General features: G+C 36.6%; 1 protein-coding gene across 4 annotated transcripts in view; it reads left to right on the top strand.

Moving 5' to 3' along the window:
• Nucleotides 1-25,190, top strand: part of CPNE8 (copine 8) — a 94,920-nt gene that overhangs the window by 37,818 nt on the left and 31,912 nt on the right. For all 4 annotated transcript variants that reach the window (XM_021384639.1, XM_021384642.1, XM_021384640.1 and 1 more), the window contains exons 7-10: nt 9,903-9,966; nt 14,597-14,700; nt 15,845-15,949; nt 19,141-19,182. In XM_021384639.1, coding sequence (XP_021240314.1) covers nt 9,903-9,966; nt 14,597-14,700; nt 15,845-15,949; nt 19,141-19,182 — 315 coding nt within the window. The remainder of the gene's footprint in view (nt 1-9,902; nt 9,967-14,596; nt 14,701-15,844; nt 15,950-19,140; nt 19,183-25,190) is intronic.

The raw sequence follows: 25,190 nt of genomic DNA on the forward strand, positions 1-25,190 counted from the left end.
TCAGGCTTAGGAGACCTTATATATAAATGATGACAAGCACTGTTTGGGTTGAGTTGTTTCTGTGTGATTCCTTAGGGAAGAGATTGCATTTGTACTTTGTAGATCTTGACTCTTCCATGCAGCGTCTAAGCAGACATCTGTCACTTGTAGGAGAATATTTGTCTGTGTCAAACTTTGGTAAAAGCACCACCAATGGTACTTATTCTGATTTTGTATTCAAATAATGAGAATCAGGATCAGGATGAAGTACAATTCATACCAGTTGTAGCCTTTTTCCCTAGACTTTACTAGCTTTTTTTTCTTGCTAATGTGAAGAACTTAGTGTCATTAATAAAATACTAAGAAAAATGACCATTTCTGTAATTTGTATCAAAGGAGCTTGTTGATATGGTGTGGAGGTGGTCCTAAATTTTTCAGCTTCATGAAAACTGTGGCCAGCTTCAAGGAGAGCTATGTATGATAGCCATGATTTTCTCTTTAAATAACTTTGAAGTATTGAAGTGTGTCATGCCCCAAACCTTCTCAATACTTGAATCCAATTAAATTCTCAATTTTTTACAATTCCAGCAGAGGTGTAAGCTTGGAAATAAACCTGAGGTTTCATATTGTTGTGCCAAAACATAATTTCTGGTTGTCTCCGGAAGTGTTTCTGGATGAAATAACAGTTGAGAACAGGCCATTTAAATTGATAAGTAGCAAGAGAATTTTCATAATTTTTTTAAGTTAATCTAAGTGGCCATATAATATAAAAAAACTATAAAAATTATAATGTTTTGTTAACAAAAAGTAAGCTTTGTATAATTACTTTTTGAAAATATTTTAAGTTCCGAAAATATTTTAAGTGGGATTTCAGGTTCTTCCATTTCTGAAACGTATGCATCCCTGAAATAAACCTTTTTGAATCATAAATGTGAGAGGTTGGCTACCACTGCGTTGTAGGTAGGCATTCCTGTTATGTTCTTCCAGTCCATTAGCCTTGACTAAATTTTTTCTGTAAAGGTCTTACTTCCAATCATTTGGTTTTTTTTACAAAGGCAGATATCAGCTGTTCAGCAGCTCTCACTGTATAGTTAATGCTTAGAAATTGAGTAGCAAGGAGAACCTTGAAATGCATTTGCAAAACGTTTTCACATAGTATTTTCTCAAAATAAGCCTTTGGTTTAGCTTCCCTAATTTACAGCCAACTGCAGGTGATTCAAATTGATTTGTAATAATTCTGAGCTGTTAGTTCTCTTGCTAAAATCCATAAGTGTTGTTATCACTAGTGTTGTAACATCCTTTAACAATATAATTCACTTTCTCTTTAGTGCTTGGAATTGGAGTTGATAAATGTATTTTTGCTGAGTTTTAAGGGGCTCCAAATATGCATAGTTCAATAATCTGATCACTGTATTTACAGACTTGGTTTTTATGACAAGTCCCAAGTAAACCCCGACCCTGAAACCTCTCCTGTCCCCCATGCCCCCATACCCAAGGACTATGCCAGTATTTATATATGATTTATTTTTAAATCAGGGATTAATTTACCTATACATTAACAGTTCTGTTAATGTGACTACTCATTTTGTTATTATTTCCTTTATCTGTAGTAATAGGATTGTGCACACTGGAAAGTACTATAAGAGTAATGAAAATCTTCAGCTCCTCAAATCACCTCTTCAAGGTGTGGCTGGTTTAAGTGTCTGCAGAATAATTCAGGGTAACTCCTACAAATGTACTGTTTAAACTTAAAAACATATCTATGCACACAGCAACATAATATATTGACTATTTCCTTAAATGACTTGAAAAACTACCCAGAAAAAGCAACTTTCATATAAAGTGGTTAACTTGAGCACCCATTTTGGTTATTAGACAGCAACGGCTTGTGATTCAGCCATCCTGGATATGAAACTTTTAAAAACCTGTCCAAGAAATAGCCTAGAGGATAAGTATGTGAAGTGGAGATGGGAGGCGTATGTTAGACTACTCCCATACCCTTCCCAGGAGAGCTGTTACCCCATCAAAGGTGGGGTAGCAGGATGGTTGTGTAGTCTGGTTGTCTACTCACTTGAACACTGTCCTGTGTTTGAGACAAGGGGTTTGCCTTAATTTGTTTCCTTCTACTAAAACAAATGTTCACAGACTTATGCTAACAGCTATGATAATTTAGTTTAACTTATGCTATGAATTTGTGAATTAGACAGCGAATTGCACGCTAAATGCCATTAACTTTTTGCACTAGAAGTCACTTGGGAGGGCGGGAGCCTGTGGTGACTTGGTCAGAGGCAGGTGCTGACTTTGAAGGCACCCATATTTTCAAAGAGAAATCTTTTTGATTTCTTGAAGGTAGTAGTAGTTCATTCTGTCTTCAATATGGTGAATTGTTCAGCACACTTGAAATTTTTCCGAGTAAGCTCCTGAATTTTATTTTAAACATGTAGATTAAAAATAATTTGTTCTTGAAGTGAGTAACAGATGAAATTTGAAGTTTGAAATTAGCTTCACTGTATCTTTCTCTGTCTTACCATTATTTCACAGTTACACAAACCTATGTGATACTTTCTCTCTTGGCTAAACAAGTATTGTTTAGGTCTGCTCTGTTATGTGTCAGCTACTAAATGGACCCAAGCCAGTTGTCCTTTTGAAAAGTTTCAAAATATACCTTCCTTTTTGTATAAATGGTGTGGGTAGATATTTGTTAATGTTGATTTTTTTTCAGCTCTTCTCAGTGTTCAGGTTTTATTTTGTTGGAGTTTTTGACAGTGCTGTAGACAGCTATGGCTAATTGATTTTTCACTCTGGACTTTCTGGAGTCTGCTTACCTTGGTGTCTAGGAGACATTTGTTATCTTATTTTGTTCATTACATTTCCTTTTATGATTGTTTGCTTATACAGGTGTGTTTAATGTCTCAGTGTTCTTGGACCTGATGATCTTATGGGTTTTTTCTAACCTAAATGATTCAGTGATTCTTTTGACAATATTGCCTGTCTTCCCTTCCTAAAGATACCTTTTGCTTTGACTTTACAATTCTCTTTACAAAGTCAAGTCCACATTTACATGTCTTGAACATTCTTTACAATCTTCCACTTGAGATCAAAGAGCTTTTTCTCTTCATAGTATTGCTGAAGCTCATTAAAATTCTGCCTCTTCCATTCTCTGCTAATAGGCATACAAAGAAGAGAATGCTCAGTGCTGTTTTAGTTCTAGTCAGCTACCCTACTGAAGTACCACTTTCTGTAGTTAAGCAGCTTGAGAAGGTAGAACTCCATCCTCTTACTGACATTCAAGTAGACTCTGACATTTTTCCAAAATGAAAGGATTTGAAGTTTGCACTTTGAACATCTACAAAAACCTTATGAGATTTGAGAAACCATGGCTGCCATGAAGGCTAATTCAGACTGCTCATCACCAGGGAAAATTCCCTTAGGTATCTTTTCAAGGTAAAATACCTTTGTTCTCCACCTCATCAAGATGAAAGTACAGATCTCAAGCTGAGAGGGTCACTATTACAGTGATCTGTCCAGTAGGTTGAAATGCATATCTTGGTACTGTCCTTTGTGGTGAGAGCAAAAATGAAGATGCATACTTACTTTTCTTCTTTGGCTTCATCACAGGCATGACTTGCAGTTCTGTTGGTTTTATGAGCTCCAGTGAATTATGCCATGGAGTGAAAGTAATAATATTTGCTATTGGCAGTGTGAGGATATCTCCTCTACCTCCCATTCTGTTTCTGTTTCTCAAAGCCCATTAATGCCTGTCAGTAGCAGAAAACTCTCGTTTCCAGTATGGTTGTGTGCTGCCCTGTTGTGCCTATGACTGTCTAGGAGCTTTTGTGTTCACAAACAGTTCTTTATTGCTGCACTTTGTTTTACAAACTGGACAAGAACAAATGTGAACGTTTCCTCTAGCTCGTTTCTCCTGGGAAATAAATCTAGTCATACAAGGCAGGTGAAATGGGTAATTTGTCATTTTAACAGTAATTTTTACTCTCTTTAACTTTTGGGTTACTCAATTCATTAAATGCTTTCTCAAGTCAAGCTCTATGTAAGAATTGCTCAGACTGATCTTGTGTGCTCCAGTTGTATGAATATGAAAGGGTAAGGTGCAAATACATCTACTTAAGAATTGGTGCAGCTTTGTTTTTCTCTCAAGTGACTATCGCTTTCCTTGAAATTTTTCACAAATTGATATTTGCATGTTCTGTCTCCCTAGAGAGAAGATATGTACTAGCTACATTTATAATTCTGAGAAATGTTCCTTCCAGGACCTGCTAAGTGCACTCCTGTCGGGATTCCCTTTAACAATGAGGCAGAGCCATTGCAAAGCTTAATGAGCATTCAACAGTAGTTATTCACATCTGAGTGCCACTGCTTGTTAATGAGGCTGTACTGGATCCAGCTGGCCTGTTTGGGGAAGCTCTTTCTCTTGTCATCTTGCTGTCAACATAATTGATAGAAAAATATATTTGAGCCCTGGAATAGGTACTTCCTATATATTTGTCCTGTACTCTTATCTGTGGCTGTGACTGCCAGAGGGCCTAGGTTCTATGCATTCAGGAATAAGACGGTGAACACTTTTCAGATCATTAAAAAATTTAATCTTCTGCCTCACTGCAGTTTCAGCTTGCCAAATTTAAGGCTCTGTTTATTCTCAGATGTTCATATTCCAATATTAATTGTCATCTTTCTCTGACTTTGCCACTGACTTTGGCAAGATCCGCCTTTTCAGTTCTTATTAAGTCAGAGTGTCTTTTCAAGCTTATTTTGGTGCTGCAGATACAGTGTCTCAGTCATGGAATCATTTGTTCTAGGGAGACAGTAACTCCTCAAGGCTGTACACAGTTGACAGACATGCAGATATTGTTGAGGACTTTACTTTTGATTATGGTTTTGTTTTCAATTCTCGTAACAGTCAATTGCTTCTTCGAAGACTTGTACAATTATTTTGCCATCTTTGAGCATCTTTCCATGGACTTTCTGCAAAAAAGCAAAATCTTTCATTCTGTAGCGTCAGAGACCTCAGCTAACCCTGTGCCATAATGTCTGCCAGAATGGCACTTTAAATGACCTAAAAACTGTAGAACGTTTACAGTTTTTGGGCTCTCAGACCAATAGGACCCTATATGTAGACCTTTGCCCTGACCGGGAAGTCTGGTATGGAACACAGAATACACTCCTGGTGATTCAGGTAGAGACAGTTAGAGAGCTGCTCTTCCATCTGGACTGTCACAAGTCCATGAGACCAGACAGGCTCCACTCTAGGGTGCTGAGGGAGCTGGCAAGTGATTCTGGCAAGCTGGAGGTGATTGCTAAGCCATTTCCCACCATCTGTCAGTGTTCCTGGCTATCCTGAGAGGTCCCAGAGGTTTGGAGGCTTGCCGGTGTGACTCCCATCTACAAGAAGGGTCATAAGGAGGATCCGGGGAACTACAGGCCTGTCAGCCTCGGCTGACCTTGGTACCAGGGGAAGTTATGGAGCAAATCGTCTTGGGTGAGGTCACACGGCATGTGCATGGCATCCAGGGGATCAGGCCCAGCCAGCACAAGTTCATGAAAGTCAGGTCATGCTTGTCCAACCTAATCTCCTTCTATGACCATGTGACCAGACTGGTAGATGAGGGAAGGGCTGTTGGTGTAGTCTACCTAGACTTCAGCAAAGCCTTTGACACTGTCTCCCACAGTATTCTTCTGGGGAAACTGACTGCCTGTGGCCTGGGCAGGTGTACTCTTCTCTGGGTAAAGAACTAGCTAGAGGGCCATGACCAGCAGGTAGTGGTTAATGGAGTTAAGTCCAGCTGGCATCCCGTTACAAGTGGTGTCCCCAGGGGTCGGTACTGGGTCCCATCTTGTTTAATATCTTTATTGATGACCTAGATGAGGGGATTGAGTGTATCCTCAGTAAGTTTGCAGGTGACACCAAGCTGGGAGGTAGTGTCAATCTGCCTGAGAGTAGGGAGGCCCTTCAGAGTGATCTGGATAGGCTGCATTGCTGGGCTGAGGCGAATGGGATGAGGTTCAATAAGGCCCAGTGCTGGGTCCTACACTTTGGGTACAGTAACCCCATGCAGCGCTATAGGCTTGGCACAGAGTGTGAAGAGGCATCTGGATGAGGTGCTACGAGATATGATTTAATAGCTCGGTGGTAGTAATGGTGATGGGAGGACGGGTGGACTAGATGATCTTGTAGGTCCTTTCCAACCTTGTGATTCTATGATTCCTCACATTTTTTTTTCCTTTATTCAACTTGCACCCTACTTATACCCAGACTGGCACATTTTCTGTATCTGAATATCAGATAACTATTTCTGAGTGGTAGAGTTGGTAATGATTATGCAATACAGATTACCCCACAGATGCTGTTCTATAACCTTTTCCAGAGAATCCTACCCAGAGAATTTGGTTGTCAAAAATAAATACTGTAATGTCACTACAGTGCTATAGAACCAACTCCAGGACATCTCAAAACCAGATATTCACTAAAGCTAAAAAAGGTGGGTAGTGGCACTGCATTCTGGATTTAAACAGGCGGAAGTCTTACAACGTCATCTGCAAGATAATATTAGTTAATATTTGCCAGGCACTTGAAAGGACCGGTCCGTAATGCTTAATCCACAATTAATGCACAAGCTTGACTCTGTTTTACTCAACAGGCGTTATTGCTAGTTAAAGGCCTTTCCATTTGACTCATCTATGGCCACTGAAGTTTTTGGCAGGGTACTGACTTTACATTTAAGTATTTCTTTTCTTGGTGAATAGTTGTAAGGAAGTTTGTAAGGGCACAAACTCCTTAGTGTCTGCAAATGGCCCAGTCTTTTTTTTCATGCTCGTAGTCTCATGACAAGCATACAAAACTTATCCTTAATAGCATCTCAAACTGTAGAAGTCACTTGGTAGTTTTAAGGTCCTGAATAATGTGAGCTTTTTAAAGAAATTCTGTGCTAATCTCGATTAAGCATTTCTTTGCCAGCCATCATGGCAAAATTATCTTTCTTTTGTAAGAGACGTGTTCTCTAGATCTTTGGTGGTAGTCAAGCCAAACGTTACTCCAGGTGCTTTCAGATAGGACTTAACTGTGTGTAATTTTCCTCTCTACTCAGCAATTATTATTTCTCTTTTTTGCTGACATACTCATGCCATTTTCTTCAAGGGATTGCCTTTCCAGTTTCCTCATCTTTCAGAGTGGTAATTCAAAACACGTGTGTCTTTTGGGGTTGGGTCTCCCTTGTCCTCCATGTTCGTAAGACAAAGTACAGCAAGTCTTCATGTGCAGATCTCTGTTTCAGTCTGGCAGATATTGACTCTGTCTACAAGCAGAATGGCACAAGACTCTCCTATATCATTGTATCACCAGTTTGTCAGAAACAAAAGTTGCATATCAGCAGTTGGCTGTAGTTCTCCAGCTCTTCAGGAAGTAATCAGAATTGTATTTCTCATGATCTAATAACACAACAACTTTTTGGGAGTGGGGTAAATCTGTTGGTCTTTTCATACCAAAGTACATGTTTATTGCTTTTGTTCATAAGTACTGTCACTGTGTGGACTACCTCTCAAATAAATCCCTAATGCTGATTTGAGTCCATCCTGGATTCAGATGTCTGTGTAGCGAGAGTTTTGCTTCAGGTAATGGTAATTCTGATAATGGTTCTTTCTATTTGAGTGACATAGCCTACAGAATTGTGGTACTGGGGCCTTCTGGATTTTTAGTAATACTTCTGAGATTTCTATTTCTTCCTTATCCATCAAAGCATGGGTCATGGTCATTTGTTCCTTGAAACATTTTTCCATGTAAGTTCAGTATCACTCTAATAACTAAGTCATTTCTGCTGCTTCTCTTAGTACCAAATTTCAAAAGTTTTTGAGGTACTCTTCCAAAGTAAAGAATACAGTTTTTTCATCTTTAGAAAGTCTGAGACTACAAGTCAATATCCTATAGTTTTCAGGCATTGAGCCATTGGAGAGTGGCAGATTTAAAACCAAATCATTAGAAGAAGTGAATTGAACTATAAATCATACTGTATAACATTTGCAGTGACTAGATTCTTTTTCCTGTTGTTTTTAGAAAATTCTCCTGCTTGGTCTTAAATTGTATTGTACTTTATAAATCAAACCACGTTAAATGGAAAAGTGCCTCAGGGTTTAAATTGGAAAAGGGTAGATTTAGACAAGATATTAGAAAGAAATCTTTTACTTTGAGGGTGATGAGGTACTGGAACAGGTTGCCCAGTGAGGTTGTGGATGCTTCCACCCTGGAGGTGTTCAAAGCCAGCCTGGATGGGGCTTTGAGCAACCTGGTCTAGAGGGAGGTGTCCCTGCCTATACCAGGAGGGTTCGAACAAGATGATCTTAAAGGTCCCTTCCAACCCAAACCATTCTTTGATTCTATGATGATTTGTATGTATTTAAATTGTCAGTTAAAATTTATTATCAAGGACTCGAATAGCTTCCCTGTCTACTATGTTTTCTGTGAAATCAGACTTACCTTGTTGCACTGAGGATGCTAGTTTCAGGTGAGGAATCACACTTATACATGATTACTGGTAAATGGCTGCAGTGGCATGGGAGCAGCATTCCCTGATGTATTCCTTATAGATGTAAGCATCACATTCTGTAAAGGACTTTCTGCAAGCTTCCAAAATTGTTACATAGGGTTTGCATCAATCTTTGCTCCTGTATTCATAATTTCTAAACTTTGATCTGCTTGTAAGAGCATTCTCCCACCACTTTTCTTTTTTTCCTTTCCTTCTCTTCCTCTTTCTTTACCCTCCTCTCTCCTCCACTTCCTGTGTCTGTCTGTTTCTTTCAGGTCTGTCTCTTGCTCTCTTCTGTCTCTCGTTTCTACAGCTTGCAGATATGGTGTAGTGTTGCCTAGAAGTTAAAATGACATTGTTTTCTTTTTGTCATTGTATTTGTTTCTGCAATGCAGTGCTGTACCACAGTCTTGCTGAACTATTTAAAGCTTTAGAGCATTGTAAAAGATTTCAAAAGGATTAAGGAAACTAGTAAGCAAAAATAAGAACAGTGGATATAAATGTTGATATTATGTCACAAGAGAAGAACACGAGTGCCTTCTAGTTGTCTTTAAGAAATCTGGAAAATATAGTCAATTTAAAAATCTAATTTTATTTCAGTGTCTCCTTGGAAAGTAATTTTATTCAAATAGTTATTTAATTTCAAGAAAGAAGGATAGACATAAAGAACTAGAAATAAAACTAGCATAAGCAATAACATTCAATTTGGAAAAAAATTGCAGTAGTAATGACCAGAGCATGTGTTAATAGACACATTAATAGATAGTAGGATATGGCACCATTACCAAATTGTATCTGAATATCTGTACATTTTTTTCCCACTAAAACAAATACTATCGTATTATGTGACTCCTATATTGTTCTTTATGCTAAGGATTTGTTTTGTACTTTCTGATGTTGCAGCAGCATGTCTTATGTTATGGTGAAATTATTATGTGTCTTCATGAGCATTTCAATTTTAGTGTCTTTGTAAAAACAAGGCTTGTGTATATCTTTATTTTAGGCATTTTCTTTAAGGAAAGTCTGTAAATGGATCATTTTTGTAAATTTGTAATTTGTACAGTCATCTGTAAATGAAATATCAATGAAGGAGAAGAAATCAGAATTTCTGATATTGTCATTTCATCCCATTTAAACTTTTTATGTTATTTCCTTTAAAACCAAAACTGTTCTGTTTAAAGCAAATTAGAAGGAATATGCAACGTATTTACCATTCACTTAAGTTAACCAACATTTTTACTCAGCCAGGTGAGTCATTTTCACTGAGGAGTGAAACTTTGTGGCATGGCATCACTTTTGTGACTTGAAAACTTGTGCCTGCCTGTGTCTGCTGTAACTTTTGTCAGTGTACCATTAAAAGTACTAAGGTGATGTGGTTTCATTTTCTTGTAGAGGCATTCCTGGGAAAAAGTGTGGAACCGTCATAGTAACAGCAGAGGAACTGGGCTGTTGCCGAGTAAGTGTGTGTTTGTTGCTTTTTGAAAAATAAAGCAAAAATAGTTGCGATTTACACTGCACCGGATTGTTATAAGTAAAATGTATAAATTTCCATTTTGTGATATCTATAAGAAGTTAGGGTATTTTTTCCTATCAGTTACACTTAGCTTTATGTAGTAAAGAAAGAAGCAGAAAACAACTTGAAACATAAAGTTTTTGATTCTTAAATGAGTCTTAATCTAGTCTTTAATTCTCTGAGTAATCATATTTTAATCCCTTAGTGTCCAGTTTTTAACAAAGATCCATTTGTTTCAGCCATGGACTTACATTTGCATTATGAGATATTGATACTGCATGATCATCACAGTAAAGTTGACCTTAGAATTAAAAGAAATATATGCTAATAGTGAGTCATATTATTTAAAGAAGTGTGAAATTAATGTTTATTGGAAAAGGCTATTTAGATATTTAAAAGAATTTTCATAAAAGGAGAGTTCAGTTTCCTTTAAAGTTGAGGCTGCCTAGGGAAATGCAAATGCCTACTTGTTTTATAGAAAGCAAAAAAATTTCTCAGTGTGTAGCAGACGGTGGGGAATTTGGCTGGTTAAGGGAAGAGACCTGGTGTGATCATGTTATTTCCAAGCTGTATCACCACTTTTCCTCCTTGTAGGGGATCATGAAGTAGATTGGGCAGAGGAGCAGTCATACTGGTCAGAAAGTACCTGGAGCCAGGCCAGCTCTTTTGCTTCCCAGCACTGAATGAGCTAGCAGCAAGCCATAAATCACAGAGAAACAAGAGTCTGGAAGGAAGAATAAGGAAGGATTGTATATACAGGGTGATAAAGAAGGGTTGGAATCTGAAGGTGAGGGAGTTAGTCAAAGCATGGTATATACTGAATGAGTCTGTACTATGTACCTTAGAAGAGTTTGCAATGACAAGATAGCAAATCTTAAATGAGAAAAGAAATAATATCAGGTATTTTGTGAGATCCAGGGGATCTGGGCAGTATTAGATTGGATACATAAACCTACAAAAATACCTTAGGGTTTGAAGAGATATGTTTCCGGGGCTTAGTTTTAGCAGCTGGATGGTGTTGGGGGTAATGCACCACATTTTGTGTAACTTCTAACTTTCATACTGGGCCATAAGCTGTTAATTATTGTTCTATTTCTGCAGTAGTAATGTCCCTTGTATTACTAATATATCCGGTAGCTAATCTGTTTGGGTCTTATTTTCTTAAGTTCATTAGAAGAAATATCTTCTATAAGAAAGCAATCCTTAATTTTCTGCCTTATTTCGTAGTTAAGTTTGTATTATTTCTCAGCAGATTCGGTGTATTTGAACAGCACACAGTCTAAAATCTTATTTGCCTTTGTCAGACAATTTACCAGTCCTGCACAGTTATGCTAATAGGGTGCTACAGCTCAGTTTCATTAACTCCCATTAACAGCGTCTGTGGGAGTGCTCTCAAACAAACTACCTTTTCTCTGCTAAAAAATTAGTCTTGGAATAATAGATTTATACGAAGTATGCCTTTTTGTGGCTGAGATTTCTGAAAGAAGCAGTGGACAATTAATTTTCTTTCTTAATTTTCTTTCAAATTTGATAGCAAGTAGAACCAGAAAAATGTATGTCCTTGAGATGGAATTTGCTAGGCTAAATTATTCCTAATTCTGCCACCTTTAGTTAGGCTTTGTTTATTGTTTTTGTCCTTTGCTAAGGAGGATCCTAATGCTTTTCTTTCTTATCTGTCAGATTTAAATGGAAAAAAATCTAACTGCAGTTCAAGAAATTGGCTCCTTGCTCTGACATTTTTTTTTCTGTACGCAAATGTTTGACCTACTTGGGAATGGGTACTAACGTTGCCATTGCTCTGCACAGTAACATTGTCTTTCAGCCTGTTTTCACACCTCTCCTTCCATTGCCATGGAATAAATCAGTAAATACAAAGTGTTGTCAAACATGATGGTATGGAAGGTGCTAGTAAGTGATAGCTCTCTCATATAGCGATAGGACATTCTTGTGTTACTAGCACAAGTGATGTACAGTCATGGAAAATGCCTGTCTTTCTCCTTTTGTTTTACTTTGGCTCAAAATTTTGGTAGTACCTGATCAAAACATTAACACTTTATCAGATGACAAAATGGATGTATCATTTAATTGATTTCCCGCAGAAATTATTTTTCTACCTAACAATTCCTGAGACTGGTTTGCCATCACTTTGAGCATTTATAAGCAACCTCAGAGGAGACTGCAGAGTATTTTTTCATGGTACTCTGGTTTATTCTTCAATACTAGCATTGCGATCTCAATTATACTATTCAAACGTCACAAATACGTCATTAAGCTCATAATTGGTACAGGATTATTTTCTTTCCCTTTTAATAAACATAAACAGTAGGTGTATTCGAAGGCTTTCATATTCTTCATGTTCATCTTGCTCAAAACTTGCATATATTATGACTTTTGTTTAAAAGCACTGGAGGGACCTTACAATGAATTTGGGAATCAGTCTCTCTTCTTCTTGCAATCTCTTCTGCTTTCTCTATCATGTTCTCTGAGACACAGCCTCTTGTCTCCCTCATGAACTGTCACATCCTTTATTTGGGATATTTTCCTATCTAAGGTTATTGATTATTTAGATTAATTCTTAACTGATCTTCTGAGACTTTTTTTTTTCAAAATGGACAGCTTTTGTTTAGAATGGCAAAGATTTTTAGAATCGCTGAGTTGCTGAGGTTGAAAGGAACCTTGGGAGATCGTCTAGTCCAACTCTTCTGCTCTGCTTAGAGCAAGTTGGTCAGGGCTCTGTGCAGTTAGGTTTTGAGTATATTCAGAGAGACTCCTCAGTCTCTTCCAGTGTTTCACCGCCCTCATAGTAAAAAGTCTTTTTTTTTGTTGTGTTTAAATGGAACTTCCTGTATTTCATTTTGTACCTATTGCTGCTTTTTCATCCACTGGATACTAATCAAGAGAAGTCTGTTTACTTCCTCCTGAGGTATTTGTACAAATTAATTCTTCTGAGCCTTCTCCTCTCCAGCCTAAGAGAATCTCAGCTCTCTTAGCCACTCCTAGTATGAGAGACAGTCCAGTCCCTTAGTCAATCATCTTAGCGTCCCATTTTCTGGAATTGATCCTATATATCCTTTTCATTCCTGTACCGGGAAGCTCAGAACTGAACACAGCACTCCGTGTATGCCATCGCTAGTGCTGAGTCATTTCTCTCAGCTTCCTTTCAGCGCCCTACTTAGTGCAGCACAAGAGGCCATTGGCCTTCTTTGTTGCAGCGTACTTATTGACAGCTCACCATCAGCTTAGTGTCCATCAAGCCCACCCAGTTCTTTTCTGCAAAACTACTTTCAGGCTGTTTGTCCTGCAGCTTTTATTGGTGCAGGAGCTTATTGCCCTCAAAGTCCATTTCCCATCGTTGAACTCCATGATGTTCATGTAGGCCTGTTTTTCTAGCTCATACAGGTCCCTCTGAATAGTGGCACAACCAGCTGGCGGAGAAGCCAATACATCTAGCTTTGTGTTGTTTGTAAACTTGCTGAGGATGTGCTCTGTTTCATTAATGAAGATGTTAGTTGTTACTGGAGTCATTATTGACTGCTTAGGTACATACTAATCTCCATCTGGATTTAGGATGTTGATCCCAATTCCTTGAAGCTCAGCAGTTCAGGACTTTACAGAAATAATTGTAAGTGGCCTCACAGTGACACTGCCAACTCCATCAGCACTTTTAAGTGCTTCCTGTCAGGACTTGCTTGTGTACAATCTGTTTAAATGTTCTCTCACTTGGTCCTCTTCTCCCAAGGAGAGTTATCCTTGTTCCAGACTTTCCCAGTGGTCTCAGATGCCCAGGATTCTCAAACTCAAATCTTAGCAGTAAGGACCGAAACAGAATGGTATGAGGAAACAAATTTTCCATTTCCTCTGTCACTTGCTCTTCTACCCCAGTCAGTGGTGGGCTATGTTTTCTCTAGTCTTCATCTTGCTTTTATTACACCTGTAGACCTGATAATGGAACACAGTTATCCAGCAGGCCCTGCCTCAGTGAGCTAATGAATCTGCAGGTTTCTCTTTGCATTATAGTCCTTCTGGCACTCTTGCCTCTACCTGAAGACTTGATAGTGTGTGATCTATCGGTTTGCCTGGCCACAACAGCATGAGAATGGTTGTATTTGGTACCTTCCAGTCTCATTTTCTGGAATCTTCTGGCATCTTAACAGCAAGCTGCTAAGCTGTTTGCTTTATGGGCAGCAGAAGCAGAAAATGGCAGGTTTAAGTCACTGAAGGAATAAGACTTAGTTGTGTCACTGCAGCTTTAAAATTAATTCTAATGTGTTCTTTAGCTGTGCATCTACTTCCCAGAAAATGCAGCATTGGATGTTAGAAAGCACTTGAAACATTATGAGGTATTTAGCACAGAACTTAGTTTGCACACTTCTGTGGATGAATTCTTTGTTTTAGCAGTTCAAGCTGCACTGCAAAGATGTTTGCAAGAATATGAATAAGTAGAAAGCATCTAGGAGCCAGACACCTCACATTTATTTTGCTTTCTATTTGTATGGTTAGTTGTCAATTATATTCTTAATTTTCTTAAGCAAACTGCATGCTCTTTTTAATTTTCCTGTATTATCAATTTCAGGATTCAGTTTTAATGCAATTTTGTGCGAACAAACTAGACAAGAAGGACTTCTTTGGGAAATCTGATCCTTTCCTGGTATTTCAACGAAGCAATGAAGATGGCAGGTAGATACCTGCTAAATATTTGTGCTCGTAAGCAGTAGCAGCTTATTTGCAGATAGTAAAATAGTTTTCCTTTTTTTAATATTTGTCTGACTAAGCTGCATTCCTTTTACATTTATTGAATTTTAATATATCAATTTATGCAGCACCGAAATAAAACCGCTGTAACAAACATCGAATACTTCAACTGAGAGTTTTAAGAATTGAATGTATGGTAAATATAGATCACAATAAAAATTAGTCATAGTAAAAATCGGTAAACAGCAAGATATAACATGCCTTTAAATAGAATACTTGAAGAAAATTACAACTCAGAAACATGCTAATGCTTATATATTATTTTAGATGACAATTCTTTATGTTGTAAATTCAGATTTTTTTGTCTTTTTCACAGTGATCTATGAAACAGAATTCAAAAATATCTCAGAAAACATTTTTTAGTTATGCCTTCTCAGTAATAGCTCAGATAAGAACATAGACCTTTGGAACTTCAGGAACATATTCTTTCAAAGGACAACTTTAGTTGCATCTGTATGTAGAATTTCAGTATTGATTTCAACAGTAACCTTACCTCCTATTTTCTTTTGAACAATTCAGAACCCAAGATGAGGATTCAGAAGAGGTATTTTTATTTTGCATCATTTAGAGAAAGCAGAATATAGTAAAATGTACTCTATTTCGTATGAATTTCATATATACTTCATTTGAGAGGAGAGGATCATGGAATCTCATGGAGGCTTGTATGTTTTGTCTGAGACAACTCTGGTTTAAAAAAAAAAAAAACAAAAAAAACCAGACCTAAAATAGCGAGCAAGTGTGAGAAAGTCAAGACTCTTTTGTCTGAATTTCTTACCTGTTTAGCAGGAATCATATCCTGCTCTCCTCTGAACTAACTTAGTGAATGGTTGTAATTCCTGTTAGGTAAAAACATTTTAGGTTTGGAATTGTATAGCACCTTCATCCATAATCACTCACAAATAGATCTGTTCTCATCAGTTCTCCTTGCCTCCCTTCTCCTGGACTTCTTTTCTTAAACTTTATATGGACATTGTACCAGTGCATACAGGTTATAGATCTTTTTATTCCATGTTTGGTGGCGCAAAATTAAAAGTAAATAAATACAAATTGTATCTTTTTTTTATTGCAGTTTTACAATCTGCCACAAAACAGAAGTCGTAAAAAATACATTAAATCCAGTGTGGCAGGCATTCAAGATTTCGGTCAGAGCACTGTGTAACGGAGACTATGACCGGTAAGCTATAGGTTAAGCTTTCCTAGCATGCACAATTTTTTTCCTAGTTCATGTATTGTTTCATAGATACATTTTGCTAAACAATTCTATTACTGATGTTATTTTGTCAGCAATTTGAAAGGATATTATATATTCGAAACATCAGAATAAATGTACAAAAATAAAGCCAGTGTGATAAATCTGTAGGAAATGTTAGCAGTGATTTCATTCTCTGTGGTGATTAAGAAGGAGTTAGAAAGAAAAAAAACACAACAGCTTGAATGTCCACTGTTCCTAGTACACACACGAGGACTTTTTATAATGTTTCAGTGAAAAATACACACTGCACACTGATAATCTGCCTTACTTGGTTGACATTGTAATGTCAGAGGATGCTGATATATGTAAGCATTTAAAATATGTAGACAAATAGATGAGATACCCAGAAGTTCATCCTCATCTTGTTTAGACCTGAAGTTTTCAGCGATCCCATACAAAAGGGTCCATCTTTGAAAAACGTGGTCATAAACTATGGTTTTTCCAATGTTTTACCGGCAGTCTAGGTACTTAAGCTGAGGAATCATGGATATTTTTAGACTCCTTAAAAAAGGACATGGTAACTTCTAACAATATTTACAAGATAAGTATTTAAGTTGCTGATGATGACTTGTTATTCTATTATCACTATTCATATTTTCTATATGAATTGAGATAATGCTGTTATTATTACACAGCCAGATAAATGTCTGCTAATCTATCTATCCCTACTACCTGAAATCTGGAGTACTTAAATTATTTTAATAAGACTCTAAGGAAGTATAGGCTTAGCATTAATCATAGTTCTTTTAGCAATGTGTAGTATAACATTTAGATTAAAATAATGAAGGAAATATGACGTATGAGAATTAGAAGAACTGTATGAGTAATGATCAATGGCACTCAGTATGTATGTTGCTCTGAAAGTAATGCCTCTTATTTATTTCCGTGGAAACTACAATAATTATTCAATGAAATATATGAAGTAAAGCTGTTGTAATCTGTTACCATGAAGGTGAGCCTTTTGGAAAACAAATCAAGTTGTGATTTACTAGCTAATACCAGGATATAAACAGAAGCTAATACTTGTACTGGTCTGTGCTTCACTTGTTTTAATCCAAGTAGTTAATAGTGAAGAAGTAGAAGAGTAAGAAGTGCTTATATTCAGTAAGTTAAACAGAATGCTTTCACAGTAATAAAGTTCTGTTGTTATAAGCTGCTTATTAAAAATTGAAAGGTCAAAAGCTAATTCAGATTTCTGCTAGGGAAGTGAGATTTTTTTTTTATCATTCTTTTTGGCAATTTCCTTTCTTAGCATTTCCTGCTGGATCGTAGCTACTTTATTCTGTCTGTCATACTTTTCCAGTACTTGGTATCATGTTGCTTCAAATTTAAGGAAAGAGTGTTCTCCTGCATTCCTAACGCTGTCCTTGTGAAATATTTGGTACAGTTATTATCATTCATGTTTTTCTTCCAATTAGATGGAAAAAAATGCATTGATTTCATAAGTACATTCTAATCAAATAGAATTTTTAACTTGTGTATGGGTTTATATGCATAATGCAAAGCAAAATAATGCTCATGATGCTAGTCTCTGTACACTGCACTGTTTATCATATTAAATAAAAGGCTTTTATAATAATGTTATAAAAAAGATGTGTTAGATGCAATATTGAAACAACTCCAGCATTCCAAAAGAGAATTAAAAAAATAATGGCATGCCTCAAATTGTTGTGTAACTACTTTCCCATGTTGATCATGTTTTCAATTCTTTCCATTTCTTAACATGCTGTGTGAATGCCTTATGAATAAATGGCTCTATGGAACTTTACAGTCCTCCCTATAATAATCATGTTTGACATCAGGAAATATACTTTAGCTTCAAATTCATATTTGAATATAAATTCAAATTAGTACTGGCTGATGGTCCAGAAGAAGCATCCAAAGTTTCTTTATTGTTGTTTGCTTTTTTTAAATATGAAAACTTTTCTTTCTAAAGGTGAGGATTAGTTTCCTACTATCAACTTGGTATCTTTCACGTAATAATAGTTTCACAGATCAGATTATGGTACTCGAGGTTCTGTGATAGGTGTTGAAAGCTGAAAGTAATGTAATTGGTAAGAATATATGTCACAGTAAACATTCATTCTAGTTTTAGGTAGAGTAATTTCACGGCATTTAATGCTTCTGAGTGAACTCTGTCCACGTACCCACCCATACCCTCATGAATTATTTTCCCATTTCATCCTAGGAAGCCAGAGTCATGGTTAGATTGCATAACCTGGTGGTTATCTAACATGATCTGATGAAAGAGCAAAAAAGCTAGTCTGTTTTCTTTATGGGAACTCAAAAAAATGATGCTGCACTTTTCTCTTTGGTCAGATATCCAAGCAACATCTTCCCCTATTGTGGGGTAAGAGGGAGCTTATGGCGGTAAAAGCAGCACAGATTTCTTTTGTTGGTAGCCACAGATAGGACCTTCACCAAATCTTGAGTGGATCACGCAGTTTTCGTTTATCACTACTGCAGAATGTTTAACAGAGATCAATGCCATCTACCAGACTAAAGTTTTCTTTTGTTCTGGTGTTGTTGCTATCATTTAAGAACCAAAATGTATGGACTAGAATTTTAGAAGTTTGTTTTACTTTGTATTGAGTGTTGTTTTTAATCTACTCTATGCTGTCAAAGAATTTGTGTTTCATAATGACCTTCTCAAATTCTCTTCTTCTTAAGAGAAGACCTTTCTCTTCTCAAATATGGGCACATTATTTTTTTTTTCCCTGAAAGATGTTACTATTTCACAGTAGATATCCCTTTTCCATGTAATAGCACATACCAATAAACTGTCAAAATAAGTCTTATTTTGGTAACCTTCTGAAAAAGGTTGATAGCACTTTAAGGTTTAAAGAATCAGTTAGAAAAACAAACAGCAAAAACCCCAAGAAATATTTGTTCCCTTAGATTTCACTATATTTTACTATTCGTTTATGAATTTGTATTGAGTAACCTGAGTGACTTACTGTTTTCTTCACAATAAGAAATGATTGGAAAATCTGGTCTTCTAGCTTTGGCACAGTTGAGGTATCCAAATGCTCTTAAATATAAGTATTGACTGCAATCCTAGTACATTTGAACGTGAATTTTAATAGTGTTTTTCTCTCTTTAAAATTTTTTAGGACAATTAAAGTAGAGGTGTATGATTGGGATAGAGATGGAAGGTAAGACATAATTTCTATTGTTTTCTATTTATTTTGAAATGTATAAATATACAGTAGGCAGAACTCAACTATAGGTACTAGAAAAACTAGTTGCTGTGTTACAGTTCTGTTGTGATTTGCAGTTGAGATAAATGCTGATACATCAGCCTGTTTTGAACATGGTGTTCATACCTGGAACAAATAAGATGGAATGTTTTGTGAATCTCATTGGTGCTAATAGTTACTGTAAACATATGAATGGAGGGATAATCCATTTTATAATCTCCTTTTTTTGCTTAAGGCATTCCTTCATGAACTACTGCTTTTAAGTGTGATAAAATACCCAAGCCTGCAATTGATAAGGCATGGTTGCCTTGATATTGCAGTGTAGAAACTACCTATTAGTTATAATAATTTCACATTGCGATTGAATGTTCATTTCCGTGCTTTCCCTCATCAAAATGTTCTTGTAATTTCTGGAACTGGAAGATGAGGGTTTTAAATAACTCCATCATCAAAAGGAGGATGGTGGAATAAATATATGTGGATTTTCTGTAGCTAATTTCAAAGTGGGCAATATGTAATTGTTCAACCTTACTGACTTATCTTACCCTCTTTTTCTAAAGAAATCAGCCTTTGAAATTTGTACAAATTGTGTAAGATTCAATTTTTGGTCAGACTGAATTGATAACTCTTCTTTAAAAAATACTTGAGCTTGTGTCTTCATACCTTGTATAGAAAGTATATTTATAAATCGTGGTACTAGCACTTGCATGTGATATAAGAATATGTTGATTTCTATTTCTCAGTTGATCTGTCTTAATTATTTCTTGTTAATTTATATTTTTAAATTATGAATATGCAGTTACATTTGGATAATTAAGAGTATATTATTTATTATATAATAATGTCTCTAATATTACTAAAGCAGTTTGTTTCCAGTTCTTCTGTGGCCAAATAGATCTTTCATTAGTAATAGGGAAATTTAACCTGTGCTGTCATTCATTTCTTTGCTGACAAGAGCCAAAACCAGTTTCAGCTTTCTCAAATTATACTTTTGTATTTTTGATTCCATCATGAAGTCTGTTGATTTATAAGCATTCTTACTGCATTTTTATGCTCTGCAATTATCACTCAGTAGAACAAATTCATCCTTCTTGATTAGATACTTCCTGGAGGGACAAAAAACATATTAATTGCTTATAGGATAAGCAATTAAAAATGTGAGGATTAAAATTATTAGAAAAAAAGTTCCTGCATCACTGTCAAGCTTTAATTATATTAACATCCTCTAGTTTACACTTAGATCTAAAATCTAAAAATGTGATATACTTAGATCTTTAGATAAGCTACAATATTTTGTGAAAATAATCTGAAAATGAAAAATTAGACAATATTTCCAAGTTAATAAGAAATAAAGATGTGGGAGCAGACACAGCCCACAGGTCAGGGTGAAGAAGTGGCCAGCAGATCCTCCAGGGTTGGGTGACGGCTAGGACTGAAGGGATGCTGAGCCAGAATGCAGGGTAGCAGTCATCAAGAGCATGAGTTTAACAAGTGCCAGATTCTGCACCTGTGACGGGGCAACCCTGGACGTATGTGCAGACTGGGGGATGAGTGAATATGTTGAACCTGAGTCAGTCTGTGAAAGATCCTATTTTATTAATCTTCGTTAAACCCCGTGTTCTGATTTTAAACCCCTTCAAAATCTGAATCTGAGATATGATTAAAAGAAAAGGAAGAAATCTGACAAATAATTGTATAGGTGCAATTTTGAGTGAAATCGTCAACATGCTGTGGAATTCAGGTAATCATTAGCCTCTACTGTCCCAGACAATTTGAAAGATTGTTGGCTTTTGCTTACATCTCATTCTGAATACCTGTTAAAACAGTATCTAACGAAAAAATAAAAGTGAAGAATATTATTTACATATATTCCTTCTTACGCTAACTGTATGATTTTTTGTCTTTTGCTTTCCACCCTTTTTGAATTTAGAAGCATACAAAGCACTGACTTTTTACACATTAAATTCCTCAAAGATGAGACAGCACTCATCTCATGTAACTTCAGACAATTTAAAAATCAAGCTGCTAGATTGAGCTAATCATTTAAGCTATTTCAGTATCAAACGGGGGAAAATGGTATTCTGCATTCTGATTGAATCTGTCTCAACAGGAGTAAATTGTCGTTTGGTGATGCTTATGACTTACTAGTGATCATAACAAGAGCATTCATTATTAATTTAACTTGGAGTTAGCCAAATGGATCTGAAGTGAATCTTATTCAGGATGGCTTAATTAGTCTATCAAGGTTTTGTACAGCGCCACTGTTAAACAGATTACATTAATTTCCATTTCTGATGGACTCTGTTAATTGTCAGTTGATACAGTAGCTGATTATCTCACTGGACTGCCTGTTTGCGCTCCGGAGATGTGCAGTCTTGGGAAGAACAACCTTTGAAAGATCATCAGAGAGACTGCTAGATAGCAAAGCAAGTTGTATTGAATATTGCAGGTTGTTCTGCAATCGGTAAAACAACATTACTGTGCATACACTTGATTTATGATTTAGTGTTCTTTTGTTCAACAGTCTTGAGCTAGAGGGTTTTTTTTTCCTGTTTTTTTTCCACAATCGTGCTTTGGGAAATGGCTCCAGAGTTGAACTTGGTGCTGTGATGTTCATTAATTACGTTAGAAGTAATTATATATTCTTAGCTCTCATTTATTTTCTAACATCGCTTATAATTTCTTGACTCTTCAATTCTTGACTATTCTTCACTTAGAACTTCTTGACTACAGTTTCTTGACTGGACCATCTTAACATTAACCTATCATTTAAAAGATTTGCTTCTTTTTGTGTATTTTAGCTGACATTTCTAACTTAAATAGTTAGTTTTTCCATGGTTTTAATCAAGCAATGCAAAAAGTTTTATGTGGACAGTTAACTACACTGGATTCTTTTTATATATTTCAAATATCCCCAACAGAAATGTTGGCTTGGTACTAGGTGCAGTGCTGAGTTCTAATGTCATTTATTTCTGAAAACATTTGGAAGAGTCTGTATCAGGATACGTGGCACTGTTACATATCCATGACATAAAAATTTGAGTATTAAAGTAATCTAGTGCATGTAGAATGCAACTAATAGTTAAAAAAAATCTGTAGAGAATTCTTTTATTTTCTTTCATTTGATCTTGAGGAAATCATCTGAGAGGGAGAAACTGAACCGTTCACAAATTCTGGTTAAGCAGTGTAGCATCTTAGCAGTGCATTATTTGAAGTATCATTATTTTATCAAGAAATATATGTTTTCATAAACTCTTGCATCGGAGCAGCTCAATTATATGTATGCAAAGTTTGAGTAAGAAAACTGGGATTTGAGATGCAATCACCGATGAGGCAGATTGCTCTTCAATGAAATGTAATAAGAATTTAGTGGGCATACCTGCTTCGTCTGATTTACAGGCAGTGTGAACGCAAATGAAGGATATCAGCAATACTCAGGTGTTTTTATTTCTTTCTGAAGGCTTTTTCACTGACTTCAGAGAAATTGTTACCTTGCAGACGTGGTGCAAAAGCCATTTCACAACCTTGGCTTTTACAGTCTGTTATACAGAATAAAATGTTGGGTTTTTTTCTTGAATTTTAAAACTAGAAATAGTACCATGCTAACCTGGAGGGCACCATAACAGCCATTGGAGAATCTGAACACTGCAAGAGACAAAAATTTGTGTGAGAACCTAAACACTGCAAGAGAGACTGTAAATCTCAGATCCCGGCTGCTTTCCTCTTACTTCTTGTCCTCCATCTCTGACATCTTTCTCCAGCTGCTTAGCTGATTTTTGGATTGTTGGACTTCTCATCTTTCTCGCTGACATATTTCTGGGGATGACTGACATTTTCTCCATTGTTTTTTTCCTTTAGATTATTAAAAAAAAACCCAAAGCTAATGACAGTTCTGAAAGTGATTTTCAGCACTTCAAAGCACAGCACCAGAAGTGGCAGTTTTAGTGAGTTGGGATTCAAGTGATTGTTTGACGTACTGAGAGTCCCTGATTCAGAGTTCTGATATGCAGTTCATGGACAGAAGTGCCTGAGTCTAGGAATGTTTGGTGTTTGGAAGCCAAAGGTCTATCAAAGACAACAACTTCTGGTTCTCAATTTGGACACTAATAAGGAAATCTATAGGGTGATGTGCAATCATGAATGTTGGGAGGGATCAATGTTGTATTTTTCTAAATGAGTTATACTTCCAGCAAACGCAAATGTCCAGCAGGCATTCATCTTTCAGAGCCAATCTATTGAAGGGCATACGTCTATCTCAGTAGTGACTGTTCAAGTCAAGGCTGATGGTCTTTGAAGCATAGAGAGCTCAGAGACTGATTATTTATGTCCACACCATCTTAGTAAGATTAGCTAGAGGAATTAAATCTTTCTAGCTCAGTTCTTAACAGTGTGTGTATATTGCCACAACAAAAAGGAAGCATTCCAGTGTCTCTTAGAATTAAGGAAGTAGTTACTCTTAAGCAGTACAGATTTCACAGTATTTTTCCCAGACAAGAAGCCCGTCTGAAATTGCTTATCCTCTGCTACAGCATATTCATATATAGTCATTGAGAAGTTGCTTGATTTTCTGCTTTTAAAAAAATACAAGATGACTAGAAAGTTAAAGGTTGTTATTAAAAATTGCTATAAAAAGGAAAGTTTCATCTTTTACCAAGGTGCATTTTTTCCAGTGCTGTGGTGACTCAAAATTAAATATATTTTATGTGCAACATCTCTGTAGCTCTTAAGTTCTATTGCTTATATGCTGCCTCTTCTATTCCCCTGGTAAAATAGTTGTCACAATCCAGGGAGCATTTAGAAGAAGGAGACAATATCTTTAAAATGTGTTTCTTAAGAAAAGTCTTTGTCAGTCTCAGAAGCAATTTTCCAGTCTCAGGAGTGGAAGGTGATTGTTTCATGACTCTGAATCTGAGTAGTCAGTAATATCTTCACTGTATAGGATTTCTCAAGCTTTCTGCAGGATGCTTTATTGGTTTCTTTGGCATTGCCATGATAGCTGAACCGTTTAATTGCATGGTTTACAGATATTTTCAAATTCCTGCTGGTTTCAGATAGAGTTTAATTTTGTGTTTGTTTCATTGTTTTGTTATTAATAAAGTAAGAAATTTCATGTTGCTATGGATTGTTTCTGTTTTTCCTTTTTTTTTGCAGTACTCAGGAGTATTTAAATTTGCTTTCAATATTTATAGCTTAATTAGAAATGTGCTGTATTTCTTAAAAACAATTTTTACAAGCAACAAAATCATAAAACTTTGACATTCTATTCTCATTTACCATTGGAGGAAAGATTTTAAAAAATCATTATAAATTAGTTTCATAGCTCACTGGTTGTGAAAGCAGAGTGTGGAGGAGGCCATTGCTTTGCTTGGGAACAGCTGTGAAAACAGAGGGAGAGAGGATCAGGAGGAAATGGGAGTTGGAGCAGCAGTGAGAGAAGTTCAGCTGGGAAGGGCAGAGATGGGCGCAGAAGGTCTCACAGCTCCTGGAAGTTGTGTAGCAGGCTGTTAGGCAGTCAGGTGTGTGCTTGCTGCCCGTTGCAGATGTTCCATTCACTCCCATCTGGCAGCCGTGTGGTTTCTGTGATCCTGCTCCCTGATCCCAGGAGCCATTCACAGTGGGGCATCATCCAGTGCTTTCCCTCTGGCCAGCCTGCCCACAGTGGTTACGTTGCAGTGTGCTCTCCCCTGGCTATGAGCTGACAAAGCAGTTTTCAAAATGTGAGTGATAGAGCATGGAAATGTGGAATTTATTGTTAGAGCAGAAATAGTATTCAGAAATGAAAAGCTTGTAACCACTGCTTTAGTGTTTGAGCAAGATACCAGTGGAGATCTAGTGAGAAAGGGGTAATAATATTTGATAGCCCATTCTGTTTTCTTAGATTCTTCAGTGATCTGCCTCGCATGTAAGCTGAATTTACAAGCTAGTCCTCATTGTGTGGCTAAGCTACGCAAAAGCTATCAGAA

This window comes from Numida meleagris, chromosome 1, assembly GCF_002078875.1.
Source record: "Numida meleagris isolate 19003 breed g44 Domestic line chromosome 1, NumMel1.0, whole genome shotgun sequence".
Lineage (NCBI taxonomy): Eukaryota > Metazoa > Chordata > Aves > Galliformes > Numididae > Numida > Numida meleagris.